This window comes from Anthonomus grandis, chromosome 1, assembly GCF_022605725.1.
Source record: "Anthonomus grandis grandis chromosome 1, icAntGran1.3, whole genome shotgun sequence".
NCBI classification, from domain to species: Eukaryota; Metazoa; Arthropoda; class Insecta; order Coleoptera; family Curculionidae; genus Anthonomus; species Anthonomus grandis.
The window spans coordinates 36,540,008-36,561,074 of NC_065546.1; the positions used below are offsets into that span (position 1 = coordinate 36,540,008).

A 21,067-nucleotide genomic window follows, 5' to 3' on the forward strand; every position below is an offset into this window, starting at 1 on the left:
TTGCGACTTCCTTACCACCTTATCATCGGGCAACCTCATTATATCAGGGACCCTAGAGCGTCCTCTTTTATTATTAATTAAGGCCCAGAAGCTGTATGGATCCGCAGAAATGTTTCTCTCAGTGTCTAAAACATATATAATTCATAATTAACTTATTTATAATCTAATCTTTTACAATGTGTCTCAGGGAATAAAATTTTATTGCGATATATTCCGATCAATTCAATTTAAACTTCCTTTTCCTTCTTATATATGTTATTAGTCAGCTTTCAAGAATAATAAGTGTTCGTTTGCGCTTCTGCTTAAATGGGTCACAGGCAATAGATATCGCATTAATGTGACATACAGAGCACTACATGCCTGTTTAATATTGGTTGATAAATACACAAAAGACTAGTCTGCCTCAAGAATCAAGTTGTAGTCTCTACAACTTGAAGATGAAAATTAGCTTCTCTGAAATTAAAGACAAGAGGTAAATCCTCTTTAAGTTCTATTATATATTATCAGCGGGCTGGCAAGAAATAGTAAGATCAATTTCAAGTGATCGATAATGAAAGTCTTTCATGACGAAAGGCATCTCGCTGCGCCAAACGGTGCAACTAAAATTTGATAGAACAGTTTGATAGAAGTCCAGTACTCTATTATAGTAATTAACTATTTATTATACTAAAAAAGAATAAATGGGGTAGCAAAGTTATTTACACTTTCGTGGTTTAACACTTTCCTGGAAGTAAATTTAGATAAAAATCAGACGCGTTTAAATCACCCCGCACGATTACGTTATGCACGGTAAGCTGATCAAAAAAAAATTTCAAAATTTTAGAACATGATTCATGCTGAAAAGATGAACTAATAGTAATTTTACAACAAATAATATCAATAAAAGGTGTAACACTATTACAAAACTCAATTAAATTAATTTTCTCTGACCTAAACCTGATAAACCTGCTAGAAACTCCTAAAAGTACATCACCGCCACGAGTAGCGTTAACAAAATCAAATTCGTCGGATCGATAGACATTTTAGTATTATATCAGGACATATTTCTGCAGTGGATACTTCTCTCTTTAGCCATGTCCTTGTGGTGCACACAATGTCAAAATTAAGAGCAGTGACGGCAAGAAGGAAGGATTCAGTTATAGTGTTTAGGCTACGAATGTCCTGATAAAAAAAGGTACTGTTGACTGGTGTTAATAAAGGTGCGCCTAGTTTTTTGCACTAACCTCAGAAGAGAACCACCAAAATGACTTATGTAGAGAATATTTAAGCTCGTATTTAACAGCATCCATCTCGCTAAGCTGCCTGAGGGTCATAACTGTATATATGTACATACATACTGAAAATACTGACTTGGTTGTCTTCTTTTTTGTGCTTAAAAAAAGTGTAACATCATCAAAATCACCCAAGGGTAACTTTAATAGCTTTACGTTCATTATGATTTGGTTTCCCAATCTTGCTATCAATTTGTGCGTTTTAAATCTGGGCAGCCTCAGTCCTATCGTCCTTCAATTCAAAATTGAAAATGAAAATGTTGTTGACATTGATACTCTTTTAAATTGGAGAGGATAACCTGAACTGCAACATTAATAAATGCTTTTATATTAAGTTTTTCATTAATAAAATTAAAATAGTTTGAATCAACGTATACTATGAAGAATATGAATTTGCTATATAAAAACAAAGATAATGATCTGCGCATTGTTTTCAATGAGAATTTCAACTTTAACAACCAAATTTTTCATGATGATAGAACTAACTTTTCAATTGATCTAGTGATATGAAGACTGTAGATTGTTTTCTTTTTAGGTCACAACTTGAATATGCTATAATTGCGTAGATGTTCCAATGCAACATTTTGATGGGCAAGTAATACCTAATCGATCAAACGTAAAATTAGTTCATGATAGGTGCTCCAGTTTAATCTGGTTTTTGTTATCAAACTGTTAAACTGTTAAATTTAATGCCTTGGACTTTTAAATCAAATTACATTTAATGTTCTTTAACGTCTAACGTTAAGGAACATTAAATGTAATTTGACGTTAACGTTAACGTTAAGGAACTTGATAAAAATAAAGCTACGGTGTTGGTTCTCTTAGATTTTTCTGAAGCCTTTGACATGGTAAATCACAGAATATTACTGGCTATATTAGAATATATGGGTTTTGCTGAGTCTGCGTTGGCACGCTGGCTGGTGTCTTCTTTCTTGTTTAATCGAAAACAAAGAGTAGTGCTTAATAACAATAAATCAAATGCACTGGATGTTACCTCTGGGGTGCCCCAAGGTAGCATTCTTGGACCTTTGTTTTATACTCTTTATACTTCACAAATTACTAAAAAAAATTTACACAGTACGCACCATTGCTATGCAGATGACACCCAGCTATTTTATTCATTTCATCACACTAATGTTGTCCAAGCTAATCAATATATAAATAAGGATTTAAATACCTTAAATATAGAAACTCAAAAATTACTTCTAAAGATTAACCCCACTAAATCAGCAGCTATTCTTTTTTGTAGTGACAGTCATCGAACTAATATTTTAAATAATTTAAATGTACACCTTAATAACAATATAATAAGTTTTAAAAACTCTGCAAATAATCTTGGACTAGTAATGGACTATAAACTTAGATTCAAAGAACATGTTACCCTTAAAGTAAAAAATGGATATTCTGCCTTAAAAACAATATATCGTCAAAGACATTTTTTAAGCTCAAGTATCAAAAAACTGCTCTCTGATGCTTTAGTACTATCACCGTTAAATTTTTGCGACACAATTTATGGACCATGTCTCGATAACTCCGACTCAGGTAGAATTCAAAAACTTCAAAACTCTTGCTTAAGACTTATATTTGGTATAAGAAGACGGCAACATATTTCTTATAAATTAAAAGAAGCAGGTTGGCTAAATATGCACAATAGACGAATATTACATATTTTATGTTTTTCTTACAAAATTCTTAAATCAAAAACTCCGCCTTACTTACTTGAAAAGCTTACCTATCGTACTGATGTGCATAATCTTTATATAAGACGTAAAAATATTTTAACAATTCTATAGCAAAGAACTCTTTGCCATAGCAAAGAACTCTTTAAGCGATCCTTTTCTTATGTCGTACCAAATTTGATTAATAAGTTCAAAGTAATTAATTTTACTGTCACTGAAAAAACTTTTAAATTAAAAACCAAGCTTCTTCTTTTAAATCAAACTTAATTTTTCTTGAATGCCTTTCTTTACTAAAATACTACGCACATGCTAACTAACTGAATGCAACATATAATAAAATATTCTATTAACATTTATTATTCAAAAATTAACTGTTTAAAAAAAAGGAAGAAAGGGGGAAGAAGGGAAAAGAGAAAAAAAAGAATTTTTTCATTCCGTTTCATCCATTTTTCCCCCTACTGCTTTTTCCCCTCATAAGTATATGCCTACCTATTTGTTTTTTTTTTAGTTTGTCTATAAGAATTGTTTTTTTCTCTTACTTCTTCTATTATAAGCCTTAACAGAACCCAGGAAGTTGTTTCCTTCTTTTCTGGAAGTCTGAATGCATGGCTTATTAGTTGCCTTACTTGTGTTAACTAAATTTTTTATATAACATATTAAAAACTATTGTTTTTAATATGCTCTCTTTGTTTAATATTCTAATATTCAATTCCATGTATATAATCATATTACCTTCTGTAATTATGCTTTTTCTTGTATTGGTGGCTAATAAACGTCTTATTATTATTATTATTATTATTATTATTATTATTATTATTATTATTATTATTATTATTATTATTATTATTATTATTATTATTATTATTATTATTATTATTATTATTATTACTATTATTATTATTATTATTATTATTAAATATCTTTTAACTTTTCCATGGAACAAATTTTGGATATACTAATGCCTTTGATCGAACATTTAGGTTTCTAGACAGTTATCATTTTTTTATATTTATATTTATTTATTTCATATTTCCACTTAAATAAATATGATGGATAACATAGACTTTTTTCGAATTGTGCACCTAGATAACCAAATTTCTGCATATGCTTCTAATTGTTTTTATAAGAAAATAATTTGAATTAAAATATATGTTAATTATTACAAAAAAAAAGAACCACAATAATAAAATATAGAAATAAATACACATCATCCTACCCTAGCCTAATTTATTTACACAAAAATCCAGCCTGGATAAAGAGTTTTTTTAAGTTTAATGTTATTTTCGAAAATGAAATATTTATATAATTTTTTAAATGTTTTTATAAACACTCTTAATGATGTTTGGAATTAATTAAAAATTGTTGGTGTAAGATAGTTAAGAAATCTCTGGTTCAAGTTTGTTTTAATTTTTGGAGTAACTAAGTGTTTGTTTTTGCAATTTCTGGAAATATAAGAATGCCTTACACAGTTGTTTATTTAGTTTTTTTTATAAAGGGTATGCTGCACTTTGAATTTAATCGTTGAACTATTTTAAGAACTTCATTAGGGGTACATAGTAAATTCTATAAATGTGAATTATTATATATATAGAATGTGAATTATTAATATCATAGTTCTGTTTTGTTATGGTAATTATTATTACTGTTATAGTTTAATATTATTATCCATTTTCAAATTTAAAGTTTTATTGTCTAACGGGAAATAAATCCTAATAATAAACCAATTATGTAAATATTGACAGATGATACATTCAATTCAGTAATGTAACAAATAACAACATCAAACTTCAAAGAGTCTCGTTAAGTGGAAGTCTGTGATTTTCACATCATTTATCAAGATTTTCTTGCAACTGCATATAGTCAGGCCGATTATTAATAAGATGAAAAACCTTCCTTATGAAAATGTCATTGATAAAAATCAAAAACAAAAATTGCGCAAGTTAGCTCCCCTGGTGGCACCACTTGAGGGAATTTAGGTAGATGATCTGAAGCAATTGAACCCCACAAATTGCGGAGATAAAAAATATATGGATAGGTAGGAGATGAAAAACTCTACTAGACATGTATAAAAGCCCATTTTATAAAGATCTACGAAAAGAGTTCAATGATCAAACCTATAAAAGGCCTTAGCAAAATCTGGGTAGGTACATCAAATTAACATTTGAAATTTATAGCATCATATACGTTGCGTAGATATGATGTTAATTTAGTGACTGCTAATCTACACTGAAAGAAACCAGGTTTATTAAGTAAAATAAGATGTAAATTAGTGATACAGGTTTCTATAAATGCATGTCTCAAAGGTCTTAAAAAACTGGACAAGTTGGAGATGGGGCGATAAGTCTCCACAATAATTCTTTCTCTTGACTTAAAGACAGGGCAAATTTTTTCTTATTTCCAGGCGTTGGTAAGGCGTTTGTGCCTATTCACTAATTGCATACACAGAGGTTCAATGAAAGCAGAAACATAATCACATAAGAGAAACGAGAAAAGAAACAGTATTAAACCCTGCAGTCTTCGTATTTTCAGTTTTTTTTTAAGGATGATAATATATCCTCATGACTTAATTTATAAATATGAATATTTTGAGAAGCCAGTTGTACGTGAATTATAATTGAGTGGAATCGGTAGATAGAGTGAAACTGACTAATACGCCTTCAAAAGCATTCACAAACCGCACGGGAGTAGATAAACAATTGTTCATTTTTTATCTTTTTTCCATATACTATGTATCCTGAACTTTTCCTTAAGCTGCTACGATTTGGTCTGTATATATGTAGCTGTGAAAGCGGTATTTATTTTTACGATCTCCGTAACAATGAACCGCTCTACAAAGACCTCATTTATACCATTCAATAACACCATAGAAGCTGGAAACTGCCCCATTAACATCATTAATACGTGAAGGAAATTCCGCTAACCCAATTTTTGGACCGCTATTGATATAAACGATTCTCATGTCTTCGTCTCCAGGTTCAAGTCGCTTCATTTGCTTTCTCACATTCCTATGTATTCCTATGCATACCACCTTATGGTCCTTATAGGTCTACACTTATTATCCATTTTTTTGCCAAACCTAAAAGCTTTAAAGTTCCCAGCTTCAAAAGGTTGATTTTGACAGATTTGAGATTGTTCTTTGCAGGTTACAAGCAGTTTAATAAGCAAATAATTTTTCCTGATTTCTCTTTCATTGTACTTATAACGAAACAGGTCTTCAATGTTACCAATAGCATAAGAGGTATTGATAGCAGTAGTGTTAAACTAAATGTGGAGAGTTCTTGTTCGAAATGAGCCATAAACTTTGTTCAAAGGGCATGAGTTCTCCAGGAGATCATTCTTATCTTCCACTTCACTACTAGATATGTTTAAACAATGTATATTTTAATTATCTTTATAGTAGTAGTTAATCTTTATGCTGTAATAGGGAGATCTGGTCAAATTAATGAATAAATATATTTTTTTATTACAAAGTTATATTTATTTTAAACATAAAGCCTAGCATCTTTAATGTAAAATTTAACTTAAGGCTGCCAATAAACAACAATTATTTTACCCGTTTTTTAGATACGCGTGCCTGAGACAACATCAAAGTTTATCCGATAAATAAGGCTTATAGCATGTCACAATAAAAATTTTCTTACTAAAATAGCTGTAAAACTTATGAGAAATCTTACCATGCAAGTGTATATTAATCCTAGCGAGTTTTTCGAGTTTTTGTTGTATAAGTTTCGCCTCCTTTTTACTCGGTTTTTGGCTGGGGGGAGGTGGGAGACCCCGCGACAGAGGAATACTCGCCACCTCCATCTCCAAATCGCCCGAAAACGACGGGAATTCTGCGGAAAAAAGAAAAAAAAACCTAAATAAAAAAAGCAAGCGAAACAAAAAAAAATAAATAAAATAACAAAATTGTGCATTGCAAAAAAAGTGCGACTAACCTCCATAATTCTCGTTCGTTCCGTAACTGAAAGACCGTCTAAAATTACTTAATAAGCGCGTCATTTAAACGTATGTACATAGGCAAAAATAAAACCAATAATAACAATTAAAATGTTTTTTCGGATCCATTAAGTTCAGCAAATAACCTAAAAGTGATTTCGTGTTCCACTTTTTCCTTCTCTTTCCCCCTTCTCCGATGGTGTGTGGATTTACAGAGTATTGAATATTAACAATTTTATTGACGTAGGTGGATTAAAATAAGCTCGTTTGTGGATAAATTTAAATTATTTAATTATAAAGTGACCTTAAATGATATAAAAAAAAGTATTTTTAAATGGCAATAGTGAAAATGGGATTTTCCGCTACAGCGGGTTTTTTTTTGGAGCCATTTATTTGTTTCTACTTTTTTATTTAAACAAAGGTCCATTTAAAAGGTAAACCTTTTTTACATACAAAACGTATATTTTAATAAAGTCAGTCCAATTCATTAGTTACAATTGTTATTAAAATAGGTATTGGCATTTGTGATAGAAAGAGTGCAAATAAATAAAGAATGCTTTGTAAGTTCCTAAAAGAGTTAAAAAAATACCTGTAAATGTTTAGAAGAAATATTTGTTTTGGCCAAGTTCTCAGATTCTCTCAGGAATTTTTTAAAAGAATTAATGAACGTGTGGAAAAAATATTTATTGCCCAATTTTTCAATTTTTTAAATTTTAAACATTTTCCAAAATTGCATGCAGAGAGGAACTAACATTGCCTATTACAAAAAAAATTGCAGTATTTATTTTTTTAGCACATTGTCTCTATGAACTTTAAATTGTATTTAATTTGATAAATAGAAGTAAGATAAAATAATAAAAAAAATTGAATTTTGAATGCTAGTTTTTTTATTAAAAAATTAAAAAAGCAAAGTAAAATAAATAGGATTTTTTCTGCAAGTTGGAATCTAAAAACTGGAAATAAATCGTAATAAGCACGTTATTACATTATTTATCCCAGAAAATGGTATTTTTTATAACTTAATTACAATTCATAAAAAGAATAAAATCAATCATTAAAAAATAATGCCTTTTTTAATAAATTTATTATATTATTTATTTATAATACTATTTTATTATATTATTTATTTTTTCTAACTAAATTGAAAGGCAATACAGACCTTTCTAATTTAATTGAAAGGCATAAACAATAATAAAATCAGATTTTTTTTTAAATCATTGTCTTTTTAAGCCTTAAATTGTATTGAATTTAATAAATAAAAATAAAATAAAATTCTTGGGTAGAATTATTAAATAGGATTTTTTTCTTGAATTATTGTAAGTTGGGGTCTAAGAACTGGAAATAAATTAAAATAAGTATAGAAAAGAGGACAAAAATGAAAAGAGCTTGCTTTACGTTCCTAAAAGGGTTAAAAAATACCTTAAGTCATTTAAGAAAAAATCTGAAATCATTTTAAAAAAGTTTATTTTGGAATATATTTTTAAAATTTAATTTTTTAGTAAAGACGTGGAAGTTTTTGCCAGGTCGATCTACTGCACAGGCGGTAAAAGCGATTGCGTCTGACAAAAGGGCTTGGAAGGGAGAAATCATGTTTTTGTCTGTCTCTATCAGTGTACGATATTTCAAAGGCATTTAAGTACATTCGTCATGATATTCTCATAAAAAAATAGGTTGCCTTGGTTTTTCTAAAAATGTTTTAGCCTTTTTTGGTCCTATCTCTTTAAAAGTTTTAGTTAAGAATGAATTATCAAATTCATCACCACAGTGGCATGGGGTGCCCCAGGGTTCCGTTTTGGATCCGCTTCTTTTTAAAAAGAATAAGCAATTTAGAAGTTAAAATGTGTGGTAACAAACAGTACATTTAGTTCAAGCAAATTATTTATTTTTTTAAGTAAAGAATGTGTACCGTTATTTGCGAGAAAAAAGAGTGTCTTCAATTTTTTGCAAAAATCTTTGCAGTCTTATAACTTTGTATGTGTATTTATTTCACTTATATTTTTTGCGAAACCTACCTAATAGGTACAAAAAAACACTGCAATACCTTACATTTTTAAGGCGTTTAAAAAGCAGGCGATTTATTATTGTTAAAACTGTCAGTTTGACGCGTGCAATTTTTCAATTTTAGTTAAAACAGTGAGTTAATAAAACGGTGTATACGCTAGCCGAAGGAATAGAAATAATTCTCCTTTATGGAGCTCAAGATCGGTGTGCTCGCAGAACCGCGAGAGAATTTAATGAAAGGTATCAAGATAAAAACGTGAGCCATAAATACGTATTAGAATTGAGACGAAAATTTGAAGAGACGGGATCGATTTGCAATAAGAAAAAATATGAAAATAGAGTTGTCGATGAAGCATGCCAAGTTGAAGTACTAGGACAATTTGCTATGGATCCAACTTGTCTATACCAAAGGCCGCGAAACTAACAAATATTTCCACTGGCTCCGTACAAAGTATAAAAAAAAAAAAGTTCTTTCCTTATAAAATTCATATTCTTCATGACCTCGGAAAAGATGATTTTGATAGGAGAATTCAAATTTGAGAAGTGATGTGCCAGCGAATTGACGACGATCCCCATTTATTGAAGAACATTTGCTTCAGTGACGAATCGACCTTTTTTTTAAATGGCCTGGTGAACAGACATAACTGTAGATACTGGGATAATGAAAATCCGCATGTTTTTCGGGAAGGCCATACCCAATATCCTCAAAAAATTAATGTTTGGGCAGGAATTTATGGGAATGAAATAATCAAGTCATTTTTTTTGGAAGAAAATTTGACTGGTGAAATTTATTTAAACCTTTTAGAAAATGCAATATACCCTTCCATGATCCAATCTATGGAAAATCAAGTAGATCAACATGGTGCTATATTATTGAATGAAAATAATATAAATTTTCAGCAGGATGAAGCTCCCGCGCACTACACTTTGGTAGTTCGAGAGTGGCTTGGTGAAAATTTTCGAGAAAAGTGGATTGGCAGACGTGGTGCAATCGAATGGCCTGCGCGGTCTCCGGACCTAACCCCACTAGACTTTTTTCTTTGGGGTTACTTAAAAAGCAAAGTTTATAAGACCCCACCTGAGAGTATTGAGAATTTAAAAAATAGAATATTTCAAGAATGCAGAGAAATTAGCGGGCAGACCCTTGCCAATGTTCGTAAGGAGTTTGAAAATAGGCTTTTTTATTTTCTTGCTAATAACGGCGCACATTTTGAACATTTAATAAAATAAATTTGTTAAAATAATTAAATTTGTTTTTCTACCCTACCGATTTACACTTTAATTGCTTCTTGGTCAATCAATTTTATTTTTTTTACAACCATTGATAGTATAATGAATGCCTTTTAAAATAATGTATCACACCATGGGGTAGCCATTTGACATACCAAAGTTTGGCGTAAATGAAATATTCATTATTTCTAGACATTTTCGCTAACTATTTGCTTTCACATTTACCGATTTCATTTTTTTTTGGTACCGTTGAATAGAGAATTTTACGCTCCTTACTATGATGTATTACACGATGGGGGTTCCTATTTGACATATTAAAGTGAGGTTAGCTAGAGGTGAGGAGGTGATTGACAGAACTTCAGTAAATGCATAATTAAACGTCCCCCTGTATATCTAATTTGACGTGTTTTTTTTTTATGTAGAAAGTTATTAAGGGTGGATCGTTTTGAAATGAAAGCAAAAAAAAAGCTGTATAAATAAACCTAAAGTTTGAATGCCAGTAAAAAATATTTGTATTTCCCAAATTCTCATATTTTCTCATGCTGAAATTTCTCATGAGTTTTCGGGTATTTTAAAGCATTTTCTTACAAAATCTTTGAGGGTGTGGAAAAATTTAAAAAAAAATGCTTATGGAAGAAATAAATAATTCTGTTTCCCAAATTCTAATTAAAAAAAAAATTAAGTCATAACATTATTAGTAACTAATATTGCTAGATTTTTTTTTTGTATTTTGTATCATTGTATGTTGGGATCTAAAATCTAGAAATAAATTGAAATAAGCAAGTTATTGCACAATTTATCCTGAAAAATGGCAATTTTAATAATTTGATTATAATTCATGAAAAGAATTAAACTAAAGCATTAAAAAATATACAATTTTTTATCTTAATTTAACTGAAAGTAATAACGAAGACAAGAAGACAATACCCTTACAATTATTGAGAAATATGCGGAAGATCCTTACTGCGCAGGATAAATATGGGACCATATATGAATGCCAGTAAAAAATATTTGTATTTCCCAAATTCTCATATTTTCTCATGCTGAAATTTCTCATGAGTTTTCGGGTATTTTAAAGCATTTTCTTACAAAATCTTTAAGGGTGTGGAAAAATTTAAAAAAAAATGCTTCTGGAAGAAATAAATAATTCTGTTTCCCAAATTCTAATTTAAAAAAAAATTAAGTCATAACATTATTAGTAACTAATATTGCTAGATTTTTTTTTTGTATTTTGTATCATTGTAAGTTGGGATCTAAAATCTAGAAATAAATTGAAATAAGCAAGTTATTGCACAATTTATCCCGAAAATGGCAATTTTAATAATTTGATTATAATTCATGAAAAGAATTAAACTAAAGCATTAAAAAATATACAATTTTTTATCTTAATTTAACTGAAAGTAATAACGAAGACAAGAAGACAATACCCTTACAATTATTGAGAAATATGCGGAAGATCCTTACTGCGCAGGATAAATATGGGACCGGAAAAAAAAAGATGAATAAAGAAAAATTAAAAAGTTAATAAATCTTTTTTTTAAATGATTATGTTTTTAAGTCTTAAATTGTATTAAATTTGATAAATAACAAAATATATTAATAATATATATATTATATATTATATATTTATATATAATATATATTTATAATAATAAAAATATATTACGAAATTAATTTCAACTCACACGTTCGATATTAGTTAACATAATAAATATTGCACAAAAGTTTTAATCTACACGTAGATATAAATATCTGTGTATCCAGTTATTATGCTTAAAGCTTAAAAAACAAAACTTTACGGAAGATAAATAAAATGAGCAAAATCCCAATTGGTTAACATAAAAGAAAGGAAAAAAATTATATCTGTGTACTACATAAGTAAATAACTAACAAAAACATAAATTATAGATTTTGAGAGCTGTTTATTAAGTTTATTTCTAGTTGTATAGGAGATATTAATATTTGCTATATTGTATTAGATATACTCAATGAAAATATAAAGTTCTTATATTTAGAATATAATCCTCCTAATATTTATTGGGTAATTCTAAGCTACATTTAATTATTTAGGAGCTTATATTATATTATTACATTATTTATCCTTCAAAAGATCTAAAATAAAACAAGATCATTAATTTTTTTTTAAATCGTTTTCCTTCTAAGGCTTAAATTGTTATAACATTTAAAAAATAAAGTGAAATCAGAACGTTAACTATTTATATTAAAAAATGGCAATTTTTATAATTTAGTTGCAAATCAGGCTAAAAATTAAAATTAAATAAATAAATAGTAAGAACAACTGACAAAGAATATTAAAGTAAAATAAAAAAAATATATTTTCTATCGAAAATCACTGTCTCTGAGCCTTTAATTTAGTAAATTTGATAATTAAAACTATACAAACCATATACTTTTTTTATTGTGATAATATTAATAACAAGTAGAAATAGTTTAAAATAAGCAAACTATTACACTATTTATGTTAAATAATAGTAATGTTTACAGGTTCATTGTATTAAACGAAAAAAATTAGAAGAAAGCAAAAAAGAGACGGTTTCTTATTAAATTTTTAACTAAAATTACCCAAAATTACATAAATAAAGTTATTTAACTGGAAAAGTTGAAGACAGTTAAAATAAGATAAAAAATATATTAATAATTTTTTTTTTATAAACAAACTATAAATAAAAACTCTTAAAAAAATATAATCATTTTTTGACAAGAATTTTAGAATCATTACAGGATTCACATTGGATAATTATTTTTCTTATGGAGAGATTGAAAAATAAAATTAAACAAATAAATTAATTAACCACATTTTCTTTGGGGTCTAAAATCTGAAAATAATTCGTAATAAGCACATTAATGAAGAAAATGCAAAAAAATAAAGCATTAAAAATTAAAGTGTTTTTTAATTAAATTATTAATTAAAATTATTAAAAATTATAAATAAGTAGTAAATTTACTAATATAGTTGAAGGTGCTAAAGAAGTTTGAAATAAAACAAAAGAAGTTTAATTTTTTTTTTTGAAAATGACTGTACTACTCTAAGCCTTAAATTAAAATAAATTTGATAAATAAAAATTGAATAAATTAATAAGAAATAAATATTTCGTGCAAAAGAATTTTTCCAAAAAGATAATTTAAGAATTACTTCATGTTCACATTAAATAGCTATTTTCCTTATTAAGAGTTTAAAAAATAGAATAAAATAAATAAATTATTAAAAATATTTTTTTTTAATTATTGTAATTTGGGGTCTGAAAACTAGAAATAATTTGAAACAAGCAAATTATTACACTATTTATACTGGAAACTGTAGTTTTTATAATTTCATTGTAATTAATAAATAATTTTTGGTTTTTTAGGTTTAGTTAGTATACCTCCAGGCCTTTAAATTATTTTCATTATGCCAACGTCTCGGTCTATATTAGACCTTCGGCAGTTCAAATACCTATATCGTTATTCCTATTACTCAACAGTCGTAATGAAAATAGTTAACACCCATTTAAAAAGGTTAAAAAAAAACATTAATTTTTTAAATTTAAACAATTATTTTAAACTTTATTAAAATTAACCATTTTAACTTTTTATAATAAACTTTTGCCTAACATTATAAAAAATTAAAATTAAATAAATAAGGACTATTGTTAAAAATTCTTGTCTCTCTAAATTTAAATTATATTTAATTTAATAGCCAAAAATAAAATCGACTCTTAAGGATATTTTTTTTAATTATTTTAAGCTGGGATATAATACCTGTAAATAATTTTAAAAAAAGCATACTGTTACACATTGTTTCATGAAGAAAATTAAAATAAATTCCCCAATTGAAATTGAAAAAATAAAAAAAAAATAAATAAGATAATAAATCCATATTTTTTGTTTAAAATTAAATTAATAAATGAATAGATTATTTACATATTATTATTTACCGTATATTATACCGTTTCCATTAAATTTGATTAAATTACAATAACATATAACAAATTAAATTCCAAATAAATAATAGAGTCTAAATAAAACAAAAACCTTCTCATTTAGGTGTCGACGTTTTGACGTTTATAAGGCTATCTTCAGGATATTAAATATTGCTTTTTATTATTACATTAAAACACGTGTAGACACATATTAATTACAATAATTAACTTAAAAACAAGAACAATATCCTAAAGCTTACATTCAATACAGAAAATTAATATAGAAAAAATTCAATAATAAATTCAATATATTCATTTCAATATAGAAAACACTTTTATAAAATTACTTCATTTGTTCAAATTTTATTAAGTTTTACAGATAGTATGGTATTGGGTCTATCAGGTGAATTTTAAAGACCCTTAATAACACAAAAACCCTTATTTTAGTGAAAATTCCAAATAATCAAAAACAACTAACCAAGTTATACAAAAAAATAGTATATAAACACTTTTCTAATTTACTGCAAGTTAATTCTCGCTTAAGCCCTCAAAAGGAGTAAAAACCAACCCTTTATTTCTCTAATATGCAGCTGAGCAGGTGCATTTCATTACGTTATAACAAAGTTTGCAGTCATGTAATTAAAGGAAAAGCTTAAATAAACAACCCCCTGTTTCTACATGGTGCAGTTGAAGGACTAACAATGTTATTTCGTGTTATTAAGGGATCTTTTCATTGTTCCCCTCAAAGATAAATACGTAAAAGTTTTCTTAGAAATTAGGATATAATTAAATTTTACCAGGGAGCCCCGGGATAATGTTTCTGGCTATATTGTTCATTGCCTGAGCTCCTTTATTGATCAATCCAACCACGGATTTAAATACGCTTGAAAACACCATTTTTTCGCGATGAAACCGACACTGGATCTAGTATGAGACTGTTTTCAGTATCAAATTATTGGAATGTTGGTATTCATGCATTTTTGTTTATAATTTATTGACGCAGTTGTTACTGTTGTTTAGAGATATTTTTAGATTTATTGTAATATTGTGTTTTTTTACTATTGTTTTGTTATTTTATATTTATTTATTTGGCTAAATACTGATTTAGGACTGCTCACCTTCTATTTATTAAGAATATTATTTGTTATAATAGAAATACTATGCATTTTGACCTCCTTATATAGAAGTAAAATGCAGCCTGAAGGTGACAATAAAAATTCTTGCAACGTCGATGTAAAACAAAAAAATACTTTTTTGCTCTTCACCTACAAAATTATGTCCCTTCTGTAAATGTTATTTCCATATGTCCAGTCCAAATGCCAGTAATATATGGCATTTTTTATTTCATTATTTTTGAAGTTCCTGGGAGAATTAACAATATCCTTATATGGGATGAAATAGAAAACTTACTCCAATATTTTTGCATTTTCTCAAATTGTAGTAAATGCCAAAAAAGGTGCTTCTCAGGCTACACGTTACGTTTCAGACAATTTTACGATTTTTTCCAGTGCTTCGAAGGTTCAAGTTCCTTTCCGAACATTTAAATAAAAGATATAAAAGCTGTCTTAAGCTGACCCAAAAGTTATCTAAAATGTATCAAACAATAGCCTGAAAAAAATCTTCTTTACTTTTGGCTTAGAAAACATGGAGGAGGAGTTCTAATTGGTATCAAAAAGAACCTAAATTTTGAAGTAATTCATACTAGGTAATACTAATTTGGAATGTTTATTTGGTAAAATTAAAGTTAAAAATGAGGTAATTTTTTTTTATTTGCCGCACTTTGATTATAGTGTAACAGGTTAAAGTAAAGTATTATTACATTTTTGTACGTTTAATAATCTAAAACAAAATAATAAAATGTTAAATTTTTTATCTAGGAAACTTCATTTGGTATTAGCAAATTTTATTGTTTACGTCAAAAGAGATGATTTTCTCATTTGACAATTTTTACATTTGTCTAATGAGAAATCTATTGACAAAATACAGGCTGGCTGTGTATATGTTGTACGCAATTGGCGTAAACGGTCACTGCCCGAAATTTATACCCACAACGCGATGTGGATTTTACGAATTATCCACATCGCGTTATGGATATATTTTATATACCCAAAACGCGTTGTGTGTTAATTTCAAATATCCACGACGCGAAATTACGATTATCATCGAAGACACGCGACGGTTTTCGTGTTATGGGTAATAATAAATATTCACAACCCGAAAATTCATAACCTTACTTATTTTGATCGGCAGCAGTTGTTTATTTGTTTGTCCTTTGTCAAAGTTTTAAGTAAAAATTCGATAAAAATGAATGAATCAATTGAAAATCTTAAAAAAGAATTCGAAGATGGTTTAATTAAACTTTATATGGAATCAAACATTAGGTCTACACACCTCTTAGAAAGTGATTATAAAAACATTATTAGTGAAGTTAAAGAAGCACATGAATTACGCAGATTGGGCAAACCACTTTTATCAAAACTTTATCGAAGGTTGAATCGATATGAATTGCTAAGTATTGGAGAGTGGGAAAAGTTGATAGCCAGAAGATTCACTAACGAAGAGGATATTAAACTTTGTGTTCATCGGGAACAATTATTCGATATTGTGCATGCAGCTCATATTAATACAGGACATAAAAGAGAAAAAGGTAGGTTAATTTAAAAGATTTTATTAGAAGCTTTTATTTAAGTTGCTGTGTTAGTGTGTTTGTCTGTGTGTGTCGGGGTATGGGTTAATTATTATATCAAAGTCTAAGCTGAAGTAAAACCACTTCCTCTTATCACAAGGTATTGCATTATTCTTTTAGTGGATTTAAATATAAGATAATTCTTAAAAATATTATATGAAAATACATCTTAAAAACGTGCCAGTATTTTTATTTTACATATTTTTTGATTGATTTCTTCACATTACTTACGAACCTACATATTTTTCGTCTTATGGGTATTCTTTATTACCCATAACACGAAAACTGTCGCGTGTCTTCGATGATAATCGTGATTTCGCGTCGTGGATTTTTGAAATTTACACACAACGCGTTTTGGGTATATAAAATATATCCGTAACGCGATGTGGAAAATTCGTAAAATCCACATCGCGTTGTGGGTATAAATTTCGGGCAGTGACCGTTTTCGCCAATTGCGTACAACATATATAATTATACCAGGGCTGATTTTAAGCTGCTCTATAACTTAATTAGCGACATTCATTGAGGTTTTTTTGGACGGTAAAAAAAATGCTTACTGCTGCTTGGATTTGTTTTATGCGAAAATATATTCATACATTAGTCTTTTTTTTTTTGGTTCTCGAGAGACCTAATAAATAAAATAAATATTAAAAAGCGCTACCATACTTTGGTACTCACGAGATGTGTCCGCGTGGACCAAATTGGTCACTACAAAAATTTAACAACCAGGGAAATGAAATCACAAACTAAACTTGAATATAAACAGTATAAAATAAATAAATAATACGTTTGTTTTAAAACTTACACAAGAAAATTCGAATCAATACTAAACTGAACAACTTTAATAAAATAAACGAATATAGCCTTGAGGCTCTTTCACAAGTGCTTGTGGAGGCATATAAATTAGAAATAAATAAGTGTAACATAAAATATAAATATAGGTTTACAAAACTTAAGTAAAATAAAGGCTACAAAACAGCTTAAAATTTAAAAAAAACAGCTTTAAATTTAAACAAAAAAGTAACATAAAATCCAAATATTGGCATGCAAAAAAAATCTAAAATTGTCTTAACCGGTAACAAAAAAAAGTCCAATCGGGTAATTTTAAAGTTTTTCCTTTACCAAATATCGGAAAAAAAATATATCGCATATGTTTATTTAAGGAATTTAAGTTTTATTAAATCATTAAAAACAAGAACACCTTGACTCAAAATCCATACTTGTACCTCCTTTTAAACTTCTTTATACTTTGGATTTCCTTTATATGATCAGGCATCATATTGTACAATCTTGGAGAATAATATAATACAGCCATCCTTGCCCATGTGTTTTCAACGCAACTTGGATATGCACCTCTGCTTTTTGTATTTAAATTATGTCTATTTAAGTTTATATTTATTTTATTCTCCTTAAAGTTTTTTAATACCTCGAAACAGTACAGTTGATGCACATCCAACAGCTGACTATCAAAAAATAAGCAGTTGGGTATAAATTATTTTTACCAAAGATGATTTTAATAATTATCCATTTATTTTTGAACCATCGTTAAAGTTCTTAAATGGAATTCACAAACTCCTTTGCATCCGATCAAACCATATGTTAAGTGACTTTCAACAAGTGCTTTATAGAGACTGTGTAATTGCTTAATAGTCAAAAAATCTTTAAAGTACCTAAATTTAGTTAAAGTCTTCTAACTCTAAAATAAAGAAAACATTGAAAAGATATACATGCAGATCCTTAAAGTTTTTGGCTAAAGACTATGCAACTTGATGGCAAGGGATACTTTGAAGCGTATTTTAATGCCGTTGAGAAATTCAAAAATTTTTGTCAAAACAACGATGTATCACATGACACATTTTTCTATTTTTTTAACATATTTTTAAGTAGGCTTTGCAAACAAAATAATGGTTTTACATTTTAAGATACCTAAATACCTGTCATGAGTCATTGATTTCACGTATTAGTTAAATATCTACTTGCAAATAATGGAACATACTAGGAACTATTTATACACAAAAAAAAATAATCTACCATAAGATAATCATTATTTTAATTAGCTACACAAAGAAAAATAAACGAAATTTAAAAATAACTGAGATAAGTAAATTAACATTTTTTAGTTTAATTTAAAGTAGATGTTCTCTAGAATTCTCGTTATATTCAAAACATAAATAAGATCTTCTTATGATAGAATTTAAAACAGCGCCCAGGTCAGGTGTAATGCTATTGAATTGAAAGTCCAGAAGTGTTAAGTCTGGGGATCGTTCTCGCTAAGGCACTGCACTGGAAGTTCCAATCCACTTTCCATCAGGAAATATCTGCGTAAGATATTCGCGAACCTGCCTTGAATTATGTGCAGGAGCACCATCTTCTTGAAACCAACAACTATTGAATTGTGCCAGAAGTAAGTTATCCAAGCAGTCTTCCAAATTATTTTCCAACAATAATTGAAGGTATTGTTTTCCAGTTAATGCGAGCATTTTGTTGCGCCCAGTAATGACTACTCCGGCGATTAAAGGTACCATTATTAATCACTAAACTTTCGTCAGACCATATTATTTTTGCAGGGAAATTTATATTATCTTCGCATGCGCGTGTGTACCATTCACAAAAATGCCGTCGTCGTTCTAGCTCGCCTGGTTTCAGTGGCTTTTTAAATGCAATATATTCTTTTTAAATATTGCCAACTCTAAGAAAATTGACTTACATGACTGGTTTTTATCTGAAAATTTATTTAAATACATTGCTGCTGTATTTACAGTATTCTTCTGACACAAAATGTAGCAGGTCAGCATGTCAAACTTTTCTCCATTACTATAATAGCCACCCGGCATATTCAAGAACAAAAAACAACTCAATAACTATTATTTTATCCGACCACAAACCTAGAATTACGCCATATGTAATAGGGTAAGAGGTATTTACGTCAAAATGTTAAAGCATTATTTGTTTGCAAAACCTACTTAAAAATATGATTAAAAAAATAGGAAAATCGTATTTCTTCTTGCATCTAGTAAAAAAAGTGTGACATGTGATAGATCGTTGAATTTGTAGTAAAAAATGTAATCTGTTACAGGGTATACTTTAATTTCCGTTTTTTCCCAATATATGGTCTGCTAGCCATAAAAATTTTTGAATTTTCTTAACGGCATTTAAATACCCTTCAAAGTATGCAACTTGTTTTTAATTTAACCTAAGCTGTAACTTTAATATATACTGAGATCCCTATGCTTAGGATTCCTATCTTGGACACCCTCTATACAGTGTGTCCCGAAATTACATCGCAATATTCTACCAGCCGCATCTTTGTCTAAAAATAACACAAAAAGTCCATATACAGTATGGTTCAAAAGTGCATCGTTTTTAAGTTACAGATGTTTTATGAATCATGTTAAAGATGGTTTTTTGTTAATATATCCGGAACGCCTAGTTGTAATCTTTTGAAATTTTCAACATTTACTAATGGTTTTATTAAAAACTGATATTGCAACCATTTTTGCCAAAATGTATACAGGGTCATGTAAAATAAGTGGTCGGTAAAGTTTAAATTGTTAAAACTTTTTTTCTACCTACTTTGTAATAACTAACAAAAATTCTGTAGGTATTAACTGCATTTCTGTCCAAATTTCCACGCACTCAGAAAATATATTAAAATGCTCAAAAACCAATAGGTAATTGCCTGAAAGGAAACTTTTTTGCAAAGTTGCAAAACATTTTTATTTTTTCCAGGCACTAACGGTGTTTTTTAAACCTTTCTTTTAGGTTTACATGCACTCAAAAAATACATAGAAACTTTTTTGTTACGTAGAAACTTTAGAAAATTAAAAAAAAAATTTGAAATATAATAATTTAAGAATTTTTAATTTTAAGTATTGGAGGAATTCTTTAAACTTTTGCAGACAAACAAAAAAATAATGGAAATTACCTGACAAAAGCGATGAAAAGGTACCCTAAAATTCCAGTTTTTGGCATTTTTCGAAATTATCGACAAGTTCCAGGCACGTCACTAACCATTAAAACTGTTTTTTTTATCCTTCCAGGCATTAAAGGAACTCTTTAAACTCAAAAAGTTAAAAAAAAATCAAAAAATTTAGAAAATGCCTTAAACTACGTAAGAAGTCTTAGATGACGATGATATTTCTTCAAATTTTTGACAAGCTCTAGGCAGCTTCTCATCGCTTTCTAGATAAAGTAATATATTTCCTATAATTTTTTTGAGTGCCTGGAAAAAATTAAGGACTTAATTTTTTTCCAGTTTGTAATAAAAAGTATATAAAAGTACCTGAAAACCAATGAGCGGATGCCTTAAAGGAAAATGTGGGTATTCGGGAGTTTTTTATACTT

General features: G+C 28.3%; 1 protein-coding gene across 9 annotated transcripts in view; it reads right to left on the reverse strand.

Annotated features, from left to right (window-relative positions):
• LOC126738206 (ankyrin repeat and fibronectin type-III domain-containing protein 1) overlaps positions 1 to 21,067 on the reverse strand; it is a 495,291-nt gene that overhangs the window by 59,512 nt on the left and 414,712 nt on the right. For 7 of the 9 annotated variants that reach the window (XM_050443423.1, XM_050443477.1, XM_050443461.1 and 4 more), the window contains one exon: positions 6,625 to 6,783. The exons of 1 other annotated variant lie outside the window; for it this stretch is intronic. In XM_050443423.1, the coding sequence (XP_050299380.1) occupies positions 6,625 to 6,783 (159 nt within the window). Of the gene's footprint in view, positions 1 to 6,624; positions 6,784 to 14,834; positions 14,956 to 21,067 lie in introns of those variants that run through there. One more of the 9 variants, XM_050443471.1, reaches the window with a different exon arrangement.